General features: G+C 41.9%; 1 protein-coding gene across 6 annotated transcripts in view; it reads right to left on the reverse strand.

The window, feature by feature from the left end:
• The window catches only part of CTPS2 (CTP synthase 2), a 101506-nt gene that overhangs the window by 13400 nt on the left and 71539 nt on the right, over positions 1–16567 (reverse strand). For all 6 annotated transcript variants that reach the window (XM_074324097.1, XM_019746325.2, XM_074324098.1 and 3 more), the window contains 3 exons: positions 9811–9866; positions 7636–7732; positions 1773–1917 (listed from right to left, as the gene is read on the reverse strand). In XM_074324097.1, coding sequence (XP_074180198.1) covers positions 1773–1917; positions 7636–7732; positions 9811–9866 — 298 coding nt within the window. The remainder of the gene's footprint in view (positions 1–1772; positions 1918–7635; positions 7733–9810; positions 9867–16567) is intronic.

Consider the following 16567-nt stretch of genomic DNA (forward strand, 5'->3'; position numbering starts at 1 on the left):
ACACATCCAACATGGGAGCACACTGGAATTTCCGATCTGCTGCGTAAACCATGCAGCCTCAGAACACAGGAAGATCGTCTTTATATGGACTTGAGTGCAGAACCATGCCGCATGAGCTCAAGCCGGGAAGAGCCTGGAGCCCCTCAGCCTGCTCCTCACAGCAGGCCAGACTCCAGCTCCAGAGGGCACAGCGTACAAACCAGAGCACTGGTTCAAGAGTACAAGGAGTGATCGATCATTAATTCAGTGAGACGCCTGACATGCAAAATATATAAAGCTGTTCCCATTTGAACACATAGCTAAAATAAATGCTAGGGAGCTGTGAGCTTCTCCTGGCAGGTAATGTCGCAAATAAGCAGGCTTGCATAACACAAGGACACACACAGAACACCATGCACAGATCCCAGCAGTCCTCAACTGCAATATGGCAAGAGTTGTTTGCTAGGATGAGGGTCGGCAATGGTAATCTTCTAAACAACATATATCCAGTTATTATTGTACTACCCCATAACTAGTCTATAATGCTAGCTAGTTCCTTCCACTTTTAAAAATTATTACATATCATATACCTGGACGAGAAAAAGTAAAATATAAATTCTCCCCAAACTAGTATTTAAATGTAAAGAAATCTTAATGAGAATCCCTGAGGGATTTTTTTATTCAAATCTGATTTTTAAAATCATTGTACGATTCAAAGAGCAGCAAAATACCTTTTTTAAAATGTTAAATAATAACAAGGTAGACAAGGGCTTGATTTATAATAATGCTATGATAATGCAAAGGGTTGTAAGGGTTCAGAAATAAGAGATGACATCATTAATGGAACAAAACAGAAATCCCTAAAACCCACCTAAATTACTCAACTTACTAACAATTGAGGGCAGGAAGGAGCCAGGTCTCTACCTCACACACTATACCAAAAATAAAGCTCATATAGATTATAGATTTAAACTACTGCATAAAATTGAAACCATAAAGTGCTAGTGAAAACAATGGGTTATTATTTATATAATCTTTTGATGAGGAAAGACTTTATGCATGACACTAAAGGCAGAATCCATAAAAGATCTGACTACATAAATTTAAAAATATATATAAATGAGAACTACCGTGTTTCTCTGAAAATAAGACCGGGTCTTATATTAATTTTTGCTCCAAAAGACACATTAGGGCTTATGTTCAGGGGATGTCATCCTGAAAAATCATGCTAGGGCTTATTTTCTGGTTAGGTCTTATTCTTGGGGAAACACGGTACATATAGTCCTTATTTAAAACCCTTTAAGGAAAATAAAAACTACCATTGACAACTTAGAAGAAAACAAAATCACTTTGAAAAAATATATGCGACCTAACAAAGGATTAATGTCCTTTAAAGACCTTACCCAATCATTAAGGAAAAAGATATAATAGCAAAAGGAAAACGAGGGCAAAGGATATGAACAGTCTATTCATTAAACAGAGCCAATAAACATATGAAATATTCATATAAATGTATTAATCAGAGTCCACAAAAGAAAATCCCATTTTTCACCTATCAAAATGACAAAAATTTCTAAAATAATGTCCAGTGTTAGCACGATTTGGAAAACTGACATGTTACGGTTGTAGATGTGATTAAATTATTTTTATTAAGAGAAAAAATCACAATTGTTAAGAAGGACAAAATGGTTCTTCACTTAAAAAAAATCCTACTACGATATGAAATTTTATGAGAAACCTAAGATGTTGATAATGGTATCTTGGATCATTGCTAAGAGCAGTAAGCTGGTTACCTGGAGGACAGTTTGCATCCTTGTTGCACGAAGGCATTCAGGTTCCCAGTTGCCGCAAGTAATAGTCCCAAGTATGGAGGGGAAGGCTTCATCGGCCTAGAAGAAAACTCAGGATGGAATTGGACACCAACAAAATAGGGGTGATCTGAAATGAGAACAACCATGACGCGATTGAAGCAAACATGAGAAATACTTTAAACGTCTTATCTTTGAATCAGAAACTCATTCAATGGTGAGATGTTTATTTAACTTATCATCATAGCTGGTAACTTTCATGATCCATCTTCACTATAGAATTTCAAATTGCAAAACACATCTCACTTAATAAGAGATCCAACATTTCATTTGTGGAAGGTGTTAGAGTGAACAAAGTCAAGCAAAACTTTTTAAATGGCAAGATGAATTCTGCTTTCCCCAAATCTGCCTGCTTTTTGAAGGCCCTTCATAGACTTACATTGGCTCCATTTTCATGGTATCCCCCACACTTTAGGCTAACCGTAGGTCATTCTTTCTCTTAGATGGCTTCAGGCTATTTCCAACAAGGTCTCCTTTCCCAAGGTAAGTGTCCCCTAAGAATACAGCAAGTACAACTGCTTTTCTAGTCACAACTTTAAGTTGGGTATTAATCATAGATAGCGCCATGAAACTGAACTCATATTTCAGCCTATGCCAACTTATCCCTGGTGATAAAGAACCTCTGAGTGATAAAAGGATGGACTTTCAACATGTTAATGGTGGTTATTGCTCAAGGTGGTAAGAGTTCAAGATTTAAAAAAAATTTTTCTTCCTTATACTTTTCTGTGTTGTGTGAATCTTACAATGAGCATATGTTACTTACATTATCAGGGGGAAATTAAGCTATTTTTCACATTGAGGGTTGTAAGAAGCCCCTAGATGAGCAATTCAAGTTCTCCTAAATGTAATAGGAACAGAAAAGTAGCTTTCCCCAGCTATTTTTTCACAGAAATCCCATTTTGTAATGGTAAGAATTAAATGGGCAACATTTCCAAATCTGGGTAGAAATTTTCTAGGATTAAAAATTATTTCCTCCAGTTGGAATTCTCAAAAACTATGGTTGTTTTTTTTTCCCCCCACCAGGTTAGGAAAACCTGGAGAGTTTGGGTAACTCTCAATTAGAGATTGGGTAACTCTCTAATCCCATAATTACTATAGTACAGAGCATGGCCTGTGTGGTATATTCCCTACTTTAAAAATCACTTAAATTTCTCTCTTTGTATATATCAAACTGAAGATGATAAAATATGGGTGTTTTTTAAAAATAAATTTTATTGGGGAATATCGGGGGAACAGTGTATTTCTCCAGGGCCCATCAGCTCCAAGTCGTTGTCCTTCAATCTAGTTGTGGAGGGCGCAGCTCAGCTCCAAGTCCAGTCACTGTTTTCAATCTTTAGTTGCAGGGGGCGCAGCCCACCATCCCATAAGGGAATTGAATTGGCAACCTTGTTGTTGAGAGCTCGTGCTCTAACCAACTGAGCCATCCGGCCACCCCTCCAGAAGTTCAGCGGCAGCTCATTGTCTTCAGTCTAGTTGTGGAGGGTGCAGCTCACTGGCCCATGTGGGAATCGAACTGGCAACCCTGTTGTTCAGTGCTCGTGCTTTAACTAACTGAGCCATCCGGTTGCCCCAAAATATAGGTTTTATAGGGGGAAGTAAATACAACAACTTTAAAGCTTTCAAAGAGATGCTTTATGAAATGATCTAAAAATTTAGTATGGAATTCAAAATCACAAATCCCCATATCACTTACCACTGGAGACCCAAAGCTACTGTATAGTAGTGAGGACAGATGTTGATCAGAAATGTCTACTTTTCTACGGTTATAATTTAAAGCTTTGCTCTACAAAAGTGTAGACCCTAGCCACATGTGGCTATTTAAATTCATTCAAATTAATTGAGCATGTTTCAAATACTCAATAGATACAAATGGTTAATGGCTACTATACTGAATAGGGCAGAATATCCCATCACCGCAGCAAGTTCTGGACATCTCTGACTCCAGAAAAAATCAGTGTGGAAATTCTCTACATCACATCTAGGAAGACGCCTTCATCACTCAGGAATGAAAGTATGGTGAGAGGAATGCTACCTTCTCTTAGGAATGTATCCTCTCAAGAAAAGTAGAAGAAAAATAATTCACACTTAGAAAAGAAACTAAGCAATGCAGCTTTACATTTAAGATGTAATGCCTCTTGCGGTATCTAGGGATATCTTTGAAAGAAGCAGACAGTAATTGTGTTTTTGTACCGCTATAGACAGAAGTTGAATGGATCATGTCATAGGCAGGGACAGAATATTTGAATAAATGGATCATTGCTTTGAATCACTTTATCCAAAAAACTCCTATGCCAATATGATCAAAGAGACTATAAAGTTTTTATTTTGATGATGTTATATCAGTCAGTTAAAGTCTCTTTTAAGTAATATTCTTAATTGCTTTGAACTAAATTCTGACATTGTACTAATCTCAAGCTTTGTTGTTGTTTTTAGAATGCCTTTAGGAATGTAGAAATTTGTGGATATGCTTCTAAGGGACAGCTAAGATCCAAATCTTCTGGGGAATTTTCCTTAATAAAATGAATTCCCTTGCAGTCAGCTTTTTAAAATTGCAAGGTTTTACAGTGGTGCTCATTTCCTTTACAACCCACATGAAATTTGAAAGTGTCAATGGGAATCTAAATCCTTGTGATGAAAGAGGCTTCTAATATTTGCTGACAATAATGAGAGCCAGGAGAATTAAGAGAGAATAAGTACTTGAACCAAACAAATAGAAATCTGCTTAAGAAATTCTCTGCCCTTTCACATGCCAGAAAGACAGAAGAGACTTCAACACCAAACAATGATCCACTCTATACAAATTCTAAATGATGGGCATTTCCATCAGAAAGACTATAGGAAATAAATCCTCAGGCTCTAATTCAAAACTTTAGGATGGGTTGATAATCTGAAGTAGAATGTCCAATAAAAACAAAAGAACAACAAAATCCCACAGGGGTGGTGGCAGAAGGAGAAAATGACCTGGTTTGGCTCCAGCCGCACCAGGTACTCTAGGTGGATGGCTCTGGGCAGGTTATTTAACCTCTTTGCACTCAGTCTCCTCTGTAAGGTGGGAATGACATTACCTGCCTTGTAAGTTACAGAAGGCACACTGAGTCCCTAGCAAGGGGTGTAGTGAGAAGCATCTAGTGAGTGCACACTCAATGTCCTTTGCTTTCCTCTTTCAGGGGCCAGGTAACATACTACTGAATTCAAAGAAGCCTTTTCCAACTGCAATTCTCCTCCCTGCTCAGGACTCCTGAGGTATCTGAACAGATTAGAGACAGAAAAAGAAAGGGACAAAGAAAACGAATATGAAGCAGAGGATAGCGACATGGGCTAAGAGGGAAAAAGAAATAGGAAAGTTAGAAGAAGAGAAAGTAAGTAGTCCAGATCATTTGGAACCTACACTATATAGATTGAAAAGGTAGGTTCTAGAAAATTACGCTACCATTTTTAGAGCATCCTGTACATACAAAGCATTCAACAAATGAGAGTGGTTTATCCAACATATTAGTGTCACATTCATTGCATAGAGCCCTGTCCTCGTTAGGAGTCACAACGTGCTGGGACTAGGGTGACAGGGATGGGAATGAAATCCGATAGGTGGTCTTTCTTTCCAGAGATGGAATCTACAGAACTTGACAACTGATTACAAGTTGGGGATATAAAGGGGAGAAAAAAAGCTAAATAAGTCCAATTTCAAGCCCATGGTTTAGAACAGTGGTTCCCAACCAGGGGCAAATGTGCCCCTCAAGGACATTTGACAATGTCTGGAGATATTTTTTGAAGTGTCACAACTTGGGGTGCTGAGGGAGGTGGTGCTACTGGCATCCAGTGTGCAGAGCCCAGGGATGCTGCTAAACATCCTACCGTGCACAGGACGGCCCCCACCACAGAGAATACACCTGCTCCAAATGTCAATACTGAGGGTGAGAAACCCTGGACAAGAAGACTGATGATACCTTAACCAAAATAGTTAAGAGGAAGAAGAACTACGTAGTTTGGAGAACATGTAAATTTAGCTTTAAATAAAGGAAGTGCTAGGAGAATATCCAATAGACAAACAGGTCAAGCAGGCACCTGAAAATGTTAAATTCAAGTTAGTTAAATGAAGTGCCTATGTGTGGGTCTAAAACAGGGGTTGGTAAACATTTCTGTAAAGGTCCAAACAGTAAATAATGTTAGCCTTTGGAGACCATAAAGTCTCTTTTCCAACTACTCCTCACTGCCATTGTAGCATAAAAGCAGCTATAGACAATACACAAATGAATGAGTGTCACTGTGCTCCAATAAAACTGTTTATGGATACTAAAATGTCATATAATGTTCACAGGTCACAAATCTCATAATGTATTTTTTAACCATTTAAAAATGTGAAAGCCATTCTTAGATCATCACCGGTACAAAAATAGTCAGCCGGCTAAATCTGGCCCACAGGCCAGTCTGCCCACCCCTGGGCTAGAATGCCAAGAGAAAGAGCTGGGGACCAGCTGTAAGCATTGGCTTACCATGTCTTTGCAGCTCTGAATGAGAACACCATCCTCTAGCTCATCAATAAATACAGGTATGTCTTGTGCCTCTGCCCCTGAGGGCGCCCCAGGCCAGCCACAAACAACTTCTTTGGTGATCTTCCTCAACACAAGTCCAATCCCTTTGTGCTGTGTTGGTCTTACTAAAACCTTCTCTGAGTACAGCCATCAGTGTTCAAAAGTTAAACAACTGGCCCAAGCTTGACCATGGAGCATGAGTAATAGGGAAAGGCAGACACTAGGTGCAAGAAGAGACCAGATCCCACACGTAACAGACATCAACACGAGTCAGCAGTAAGTGAGGAGGGCACTGGGCTATTCTTCCTCAAAGGAGGGAGAAAGCAGAGTACTACGCAACAGTGAGCTGCCTGCCTTCCCCAGAGCACCTATCCTAGAGGCTGGCAACAAGAGAAGGGGGCAGGGATGATGGTAAGGAAGCATACTACTGGTAGAACTGGGAGAAGCAGAACAATACATCATTTTATGGTAGGCTCACACTAATAGGCCCAAATGATTAGGATTATAAACGGTGTGGACAGAAAAGGGCCACATAGTAAACCTGACAAGCTCAGGAGACTGAAAATAACCACATAAAATGCCGTGACCATAAAAAAAATTTCATAACTAAGTGGGACATGGCGGGAAGTCATATCTTTAGCTTCCTTCATAAAGTTAATCTGTGCCTTTAAGTGGGCCTGTCTATTGTCTTTTTTCACCTAAGATAATATCCTTGGAATGTCAGTAATCCTTTTTCTGGACCAGAGCTGGCAACTGTAAAATCCCTCATTATTATGCTTGTATCCTGATTACCATCTCTGTTAACTATCCTGTACCCAGCTATGTAAAAGAAATACCTGTCTCTCCAATTTACTTTTATCCAATCCCAGAGATTTCTCCACTTTGCTTTCTCCCACCCCATTAATCTATCACCAATGGATTTCATGTAACCTTTCTCCTCTGATTTTATTTATAAAATAAGCTGCAAACGGTCATTTCATGGAGCATTTTCTCAATCCATTGAGATTTTGCTTCCCAGCAATTGTCGCCAGTTTGACTCAAACAAACTCTTATAAGCTTTCTCTTAGGTTGGGTGTTTTTCGTCAATAACGGTCTGTTTTTTTACACACTTTATATTTAGTTGCATATTTATCTCAAAGGAGAGAGGAAAAGACAGAAAACAAACAAAATGGGTCTCAAGTTATAGCTTTGTATGTCTATGGTTCACAAAAAGATGCTAGCGCACCATAAAAATTTTTAAAAGTGAAAAGCCCACTTACTTGCGAGTTCAATGATTTCCATCCTCTCCCCATCCACATCCTGACCTACAAAACTTAAGTCACTCTGCTCAAACTGGTTGATCAAGCTAGGGTTCACCTAGAGAAACAAGAAATCAAAAGTGTCTTTGGGCAGCAGAACAATACAGACATATCAGCTTATTAAAAGGTCCTCCATCAACTAGGTGGATTTTCCATTTCAGTGATGCTCTAGTAGTTAATTTCTATATTCAGCCCCCAAAGCCTATTTTTAAACTCATGATGAACCTGAAAAATAGTCTAATCACAACCCTTAAATCTGGGAGGCCCACATTCTCTCATCCAAAGATGAGATTCAAAAAGTAGGACTGTGACAACAGACATTCTGAGTTGGGACCTTGAAACCAGCTATTTATAGCCATCCCCATATTTGCTTCTTGCCTTGGGTTATGTGTAAAATTAACTATCTCTCTCCAAATCACAAACCTCCTTGAGGATTGAAACTGTCTTATTTCCCTTGTGATTAACCCCAAAGCTTCCTTTACAGGTAGTTTCATAAAAACGCTAAAGAGAAGCTTGGAGCAAGTTTTCTACTAAAATACTGGTGATAAATGACAACTTGATGACCTAGCTCACGGCCCCCTCCCTCACTTATCTCATAACTAGCTTTCTCCCAAACTTTTCAGACTCTCCTTCACAGAAAGCACTTCCTCATCTAAAATCAAAATGGGGTCCCATCTGTCCTTCTCAATCTTAACCCCATACACTTTGATTTTATTTTTGAACATTAGGCTAATTCTCCTAATTTGTAATTATTGTTCCTTTTGTTAACAGCTTTATTGATATATATAATTTCTATACTACACATTACCTACAGAAAATGTACAACTCAAAGGTTTTTAGTATATTCACATAGGATTTCAACCATCACCACAATCAATACAAAAATACACCCTGTACCCTCTAACCATCAACCCCAGACCCCCTCATCAACTCCGTCTCAGCCCTAGCGAACACTAACCTACATTCTGTCTCTTTATATTTGCCTATTCTAGGCACTTCATGTTAATGGAGTCGTACAGTATGTTTTCTGGGTTCATCTATACTGTAGCATGTGCCAATATTTCATTTGTTTTTATTGTCAAATATTATTCCATTGTACAGATATACCACATTTTATTTTTTGTTCATTAGTTGATGGACTTTTGAATTGTTTCTACTTTTTTGGCTATTATGAGTAATGCTGCTATAACCATTTGTGTACAAGTTGTTACATGTACTTATGTTTTCATTTCTCTTGGGGATATACCTAATGATGGAATTACTGGGTCAGATGGTCACTCTACGTTGAACCTTTTAAGGAATTTCCAGATGATTTTCCAAAGTGGCTGCACCATTTTATATCCCCATCAGCAATGTATGAGAGTTCCAATTACTCTACATCCTCACTAACACTTCTTATAATCCATCTTTTGATTATAGCCATCCTAGCAGGTGTGAAGTAGTATCTCTGTGGTTTTGCTTTGCATTTCCCTGATGACAAATGATGTTGAGCATCTTTTCATTTCCTTATTGTCCTTTTGTATATCTTCTTTGGAGAGATGTCAATTCAGATCCTTTGCCCTTATTTATTATTACTGAGTTGGAAGAATTCTTTTAATAGTCTAGATACACGTGCCTTGTCTGATATATGATTTAATCTGTAATTATTTTTGTTACCTATTTTTTTGTCCTCTCCAATTAGAATGTAAGCTTCGCAACAGGAGGGAGACCACGTGTGTCTTTGCCCCTTTCCTCTCCAGTGCATATCAGATGCAAATTAAGTATAAAGGAATGAATAGCCACACTGTCGTCTACATAGTAGTCCTTACACATTGTAGCCACCACTTAGGCAAAGCAGATCAATAGTTTTTGTCCCACCAACGGGGTCAATTCCCAATGGAAATAAGACCAAAAGTGGTCTATACTCAGCAAATTATTTCTCCTAATTGTTGTGACACTGTGGATAGCATACCAAGCAGCGATTCCCACCAGTCCTCCCTGAAAACAGAACTCTGGGCTTATTCTGGTATCTACTCCACCCACATAAGGTCCAGAGGTCTCCACGTCCCCCATTCTTCTCCAGAGGCCTGCTTGCAATCACTGGAGTTCCTCACACTAAGCATCTATATTCCACAGTAATTCAGTGTGAACACATACCTCATACCGATGTCTGTGTCTTTCTTCGATAAAAGGAACATCACCATAAAGTTTCCCTGTAAAGATACAAGAGTGAAATTAATACTGGAGTAATCAGCTTTGGAGTATGTGTGAGGGAAGTTTCTTTGATCTCTATCAGAGGCCTAAAAATGAAGTCAACTCCAGATAGTAATCTAGATTTTCTTCTCACATAATACAGGATGGCAATATCTTCGTGAAAACCCTGAAGCAATTCTCAAGGAACCATCACATTGCATAAAGGGAAGCCTGCTCTTAAGCCAGTCCACCATGGACTCCAGTGGATGTGGCCTCCTTTTATACACCTGCCTTCCGGACTGAGAGACCGAGCACTGTCCGCACCATCACTCTGTGCAGATTCATATCGGGGCTCATTTTACAAAAGAAAAAAATGAAACCAAAGAAAGAGAAACGAAACCAAAAACCTTGCCCAAAGCCCTGCTCCACTGGTAGCACAGTGTGGTCTCTTTCTTTTCTTTCTTCCTTCCTTCCTCCCTCCCTCCCTCCTTCTCTTCCTTCCTTTTCCCCTTCTCCTTCTCCTTCTCCTTCTCCTTCTCCTTCTCCTTCTCCTTCTCCTTCTCCTTCTCCTTCTCCTTCTCCTTCTCCTTCTCCTTCTCCTTCTCCTTCTCCTTCTCCTTCTCCTTCTCCTTCTCCTTCTCCTTCTCCTTCTCCTTCTCCTTCTCCTTCTCCTTCTCCTTCTCCTTCTCCTTCTCCTTCTCCTTTCCTTTCCTTTCCTTTCCTTCTCTTTAGCTCTCTCTCTCTCTCTCTCCTCCCTCTCTCCCCCTCCCTCCCTTCCTTTTTTTTTATTAGTTTCAGGTGCACAAAACAATGTAATAGTTAGACATTTACCATTTATATCCCGCACACAGTGACAACTCCCCTCTCCCCATTCACTACCCCTCTGACATCGCACACAGCCATTACATTTCCACTGTCTCTATTCCTAATGCTGTACTCTGCTTCTTGTAAATATATATATATATATATATATATATATATGTGTGTGTGTGTGTGTGTGTGTGTGTGTGTGTATACACACAATGTTGTAGTTGGCATTCATTATTGTTCAGATTCAGCTTTAGGTGTACAGTGCAGTGGTCAGGCATCTACATCATTAGGGAGGTGGTCTCCGTAATGAGACAAGTGTCCAAAGGATAGTGCAGTCTTGAGCCTGGGTGTCCCAACACCTGGCCCAATGCTTTCTCCACTACACACTTGAACATGGTACTAGCCAAATTGGTTTATACCCCACCTTAAAAATATGCCCATCCAGGGGTGGCCAGTTAGCTCAGTTGGTTAGAGTGCGTGCTCTTAACAAGGTTGCCAGTTCGATTCCCACATGGGCCGGTGAGCTGCGCTCTCCACAACTAGATTGAAGAAAACTTGAGCTGAGCTGCTGCTGAGATGCCAGAGGGCGGCCAGATGGCTCAGTTGGTTAGAGCACGTGCCTTTAACAACAAGGTTGCCAGCTCGATTCCCGCATGGTATGGTGGGCTGCGCCCCCTGCAACTAGATTGAAAACAGCAACTGGACTTGGGGCTGAGCTGCGCCCTCCACAACTAGATTGAAGGACAACAACTTGACTTGGAGCTGATGGGTCCTGGGAAAACACACTGTTACCCAATTAAAAAAAAACCACAAGCCTATCCTTTGACTCTAGATTTGACCTCTAAGACTTTACCCCAGAAAACAGAAATGAGGACAGAGATTTAACCACGAATATGCACACTGCTGCGTTATTTAACAATGAACAACTGGAAATAAGCTGAGCATCAGGGACGAGAGGACTGCTGAGAGAGGACTGCTGGATTAAATGAGAATACACCTATACCAACGCTCATGGTAGACCAACGGCTAAGAGTCACACGTGGGGCTTCTTAAAGATGCCCAGGTTCCTGCACATGCTGCAGCCCAGGGCAGCACCTTGGGCATGATCTATTTGGCAATGGACATGGCGATCAGTGGGATGGCCAGTGACCACAGTGTCAGCTGGATAGCAGTGGGGTCCACCACCAGACACCTCTCAGAAACAGGCCCCACTGGAGCAAGTGGAGAAGCAGGGTGGCCCAAGCACCAACTGGCTTACAGCACTGGAGCAGTCGGAGGGGCCAACGACTATTCCCCCAGTACCAGCCCTCATGACACAGACCCCAAGAACACAGCCAAGGGACGAGAAAGACCTGCCAACAGTGCTGGAACATTGTCAAATCCCAACAGAATCAGGAGCCATGCTCAGTTCAACAGGCAGAGGATTATCTGAGTCTCCAAGATATCATGAGGCTGTGGAATAGGATGCCTCAGCCAAGGGAGTCCAAATGCCTGGTATCTGATTTGAGCTTTTGACTTGGATGAAGAAAATACAAATAGATTCTATTCTCAGTATGATCAATTATCATGACTGAACTTCTATGTGCGATTCTGTCCATATAGACTGAGCTCCCTGGTGATATTAATGACAGAGTACTCAAAGTATGCGTTTTAGAAAAAAACAGGAATCGTGCGGGCAAGGAGCTCTTTTGAGAGAACTCTACCATGCTACCCAGAGGGGGGTCATTCAACACAGAGCCTTTGTACTCAAACTATCAGTTCATAAAAATGAAAGAAAAAATGGAAAATAATAGCACAGTAATGCCAGATATGTTGCCAAGACTTGCCCTGGCTGGTGGACTCATTTGTATTCCCTATGTGGCCCTGGGGCCAGACTGGCCAGCTGCTCAGTCCAATGTTGATTCAGTGTTTGTGTCCCACTTCCAGCCAAGCATATGGTTTCAGACTAGCTTTCTGAAGCCAGCACTGGGGTCTTCATGTTTTGCACCCCTGCTCTCCTCCCGTAAGACACTCCTGCTGAAACCTGAGGAACCCTGTCTCAGGGCTCTCAGCACTAGGAAGCTTTCAGCTCTGGGAGTTGTTGGGGTTTTGCCATCCCTTCTTTGACTAAAGCCCAGCCATCTGGTATGGTGAGGTGGTCAAGAGTTCAGGCTGTGAAATCAACTCAGTGACTTTCTAAAAAGTGACTTAACCTTGCTAAAATTCCTTCCTCTCTCACAAAATGCAGCTGGGTCTTAAGAAGAATAACTGAAATGATGCACATAATATCTTAATTACGGGTGCTTAGAAAGTGCACAGTCAGGGCCAGATACCATCTTTCTCCTTCTCCATTTATTACTTTTGGATTTTAGTTTGTCATTCCTTTAATTTTTATAAAACATCTCACTTCATTTCAGTGTGTAAACTTGTCCCCTTTCTCTAATTTTATTTTTCACGATCTGCTTTTATCTCAATTTTCTAGTACAAAAATGCTAATTTTCTACTTTAAAAATGTTAATCTTTGCCTGTACCTTTACATTGTAGTGTTACATTCTTTTTCATTGTTTGTATGTTCCCCCCTCTCCCCAGTTAGTATTCTTATCCCATTTTGAACATCTCTTTTCTTAGATTTTTTTGGGCATTCTTCTGCTAGTCCATATTAGCAGTAGCAAGGCAGCAGACCAGAGGGACTGGAGAGAACCTGCGAAACAAAGATTCTGCCTGCCCCCTTCTCTCTCCCACTGTCCTAGTGGGACTCCATGCCTAACACTAGGTCACTAATTGAAGTTTAGCTGAGCTTTGAGAGAATCACAGGTCAATACGATAAACCCTTCACATTATGATCGTAACAGCCACACTTGAATAGAGCTCTCTCTGGGCAAGGCACTGTTCTAAGGACCCACATGTATGGCTGATTTAACTCTTACAAGAACCCCATGAAGCGGGTACTACTCTGATGTCCATCTGACAGGTGCAGAACCGGAGGCATAGCAGGGTAAGAAGCTCGCAGCGTGTGACTGAGAGCTGGGGCCGGAGGGGCCTCTGACAGGGCAGTGTGGCCCCAGGGGCTAGGCTGTGAAGTGCTCCTAGTTGTCCTGAGTGAAGTGCTCAGCACAGTGACAGTCCAGTAAGGGGGATGTGAATGCCATCTGTTGTTGATGTAGGTGATGTTGGATCTGCCCGCAGTTTCTGAGTGCGGGCCGGGGTCGTGTCTCGTGAAGCCGAAGAATGGAAACACGGACCCAGGAGAGGCAAAAAGTTTTAAAAACAGGATAGTTTATTAGAAGCAGGAGAAGAGGTTGCAGCTCCTGAGCGGGAGGGGGTCCCGAATGGGGGGTGCCCCATGAGTGAGGCAAAAGCTCTTACTTTTATACCTTCCCTTGCCTGCTTGGGGAAGGGGAGCTGTTTGAAGAAGGGAACTGGCGCCTTCTAATGAAATTCATCTACCAGGTTTGTTCTGCTTGCCCATCCTACAGGAATTAGCAAAGTAACCCACTCTTACCTATCAGATCGGCTCCATTTGTCAGGCCAAAAGGAATTTTATGATTTACCTCAAGGCCTTGTTACATTACGTCCTGGAGCGAAGGAGTGATTTCAAAACCTGAAGTTTTAGGATATGGCTGTCTTTGTTTATTCCACCAGGGACCTCCCTGTCTACCTAGGGACATGCTAGCTAACCTGTACCATTGTTACGATTAAAGGAGCTATGTCTCAGACCTATGAACCCCCATATTAACAAATACACGTTACGAGTGGTTTCCCCAGAAAAAGGCAGGACGAGGCAGGGGAAAGAGCCACCCTGTAGCATAGACCGACCATTCATGGGGAGGCTGGGAGGCTCATGAGCTGACACACTCCTGTCACCAGGCCCCACCACGCTCCTTTCGAATTCATGTCTCAGCATGACAAATGACCGTGGCACAGACTTTCCATGTCCCTAAATCTCTGGCAACCTCTTTGAAACTGATTTGTAAATCATCTCATTAACCCAGCCAAGGATTTTTGTGTGGTGTGGTTTTTTTCCTTAAACTTCCTAAGAATCTAATCACACCAAGAACTAGAAGCTGTTTTTCTCTATCAAGGCTCTGATAAGAGATAAGAAAGCAAAAGCAACCTTTCCAGCCCCTGAAAAGTTGTCTCCTTTTACCCCCAGTTCTTTTAAATTTGAGATTGAACCACTTGGCATTTCCAATGCCATGAATTTTACCCAGATCCTTAAGACTGGGACTCACTCAGCCCCTCCTGATTCGCCTCTTGCCTCTGTTTTCTCAGAACAAAAATATTTTCTCTTACAGTGAAGCAGAACCAAGCGTTTAGTCAAGTGCTTCTCCTTATGAGAAAATGCAGAGAAGGTCCCCAAAAGGAATTAAGTCTTTTCCTAAAGCGTTCAATTTCCACCTGCCATGTCCAGCCAGCTTTGCCAGCCTCCTGCACCCTAGACTCTGCCACATTGCCCGTGGCATCACCCAGAGCTCTCCATGGCCTCCTCTGCCAGCTGACATCTGCCAGCACTGAGTCAAGTCTCACTGTCTCCGTGTCATCTGCCCTGAGGATGAGGGTCACCTTTTCAGAACTCTGAATGGAAAATCACCAGGACCCGGTCTCCAGTTGTGTACGCTGCCCTGCAGGGGGCTCCTGATTCCTTCCAATATGTCCTGGTGCTGCAATCTCCACTAGTCTGGACACCCCTAGAGAGCAAAACGGCATCTACTCACTTTTAAGGACACCCCTGGCCCAGCCCAGTGCTCAGGGGGTGGCGCTTTCCCTCCTACGCCTCCCGGAGTGCTCAGGCCTCCTCTGCACCCTTCTATCCCCACGCATTCCTCTGTTCCTAAAGGTAAGGGCTCCCTAACCATTTGGGTGCTGATTTGGAGGGCAGAATTACACAAATTACATGTAGAATTCGGGACTACTTTAAATTGGGTCTTCTCTACCTTTCCGACCAGCACACATACACCAGAGTATGCCATATTCAAACATGTTACCTGACTACTCTGAAAAACATGTTCTTTCCGGTAGGTGGCACTTTGGTTTGAAAACCACACTTGGCACAAAGACTTGCTTCCATTCCAGGGCAAGTCTTGGCAATATTTCTGGGACCTGACAAAACATTTAAGCCTGGGGCCTGGAATATTTTGGAAACACATCAAACAAGCTGTCAGCTGTCCCCTGAATGAGCTCTGAACTTTGTCTAAATTGCTATGTACTTTATTATCTTCCCATCTCTCATGTTCAGCTGAGCCACAGGCAAAACAATAAAGTTTACTTTTGGAGTCTTAAAACCCTCTCATAACAAAGTTCCTCAGTACTCTCTCTGGCTCCCCTCTCACCTGAGCCTGACCCCCTCCATCTCTAGCCAAACCTCATTCTAGATTTCTCACACTTCAAAGCACCCTGTTTACTGCTTCACTGCTCTGCACCATTTCTCCCTGCTTTTCAAAAGCCATCGAATGAGTTAGTCAACCAAGTAAGGTGTCACTATAAGTAGACAAGTCCTACCATCTACATTCCCAGATAAAACGTGGGGCTCTTTTCCAAATCGAGGTGTAATTTATATGGCATAAAATATACAGATCTGAAGGACAAAGCATTCGACAAGTTTACCAATTGTAAAATGTGTGTCTTAAGAGTTAAATTTTGGAGAGTGAGCAATTGTAATGGTGAGCTGTGGAGCCAGGGCAGTGTGTTCCAATAGAGACTAGAAACTGTATAAAAAGAGTGGCCAGGCTTGTCCTGACCACACAGCGACTGTCAGCCACTTCCCCAGCCTCTGCTCCCTCAGTTGAAAAGTGCAGACAAGTGGACAAGTAGGGAGATGTCTTCAAACCCTCTCCAGGAGGGTAGCAGCCTCCTTCCTCAGGTGTGCTTCATTCAGTCTGCCCTTCTTCTGTTTAGTCCAGGTTTCTGCAAAGCATGGCAACCCCCAGGCAAA

Source organism: Rhinolophus sinicus, chromosome X, assembly GCF_036562045.2.
Source record: "Rhinolophus sinicus isolate RSC01 chromosome X, ASM3656204v1, whole genome shotgun sequence".
Classification (NCBI taxonomy): Eukaryota; Metazoa; Chordata; class Mammalia; order Chiroptera; family Rhinolophidae; genus Rhinolophus; species Rhinolophus sinicus.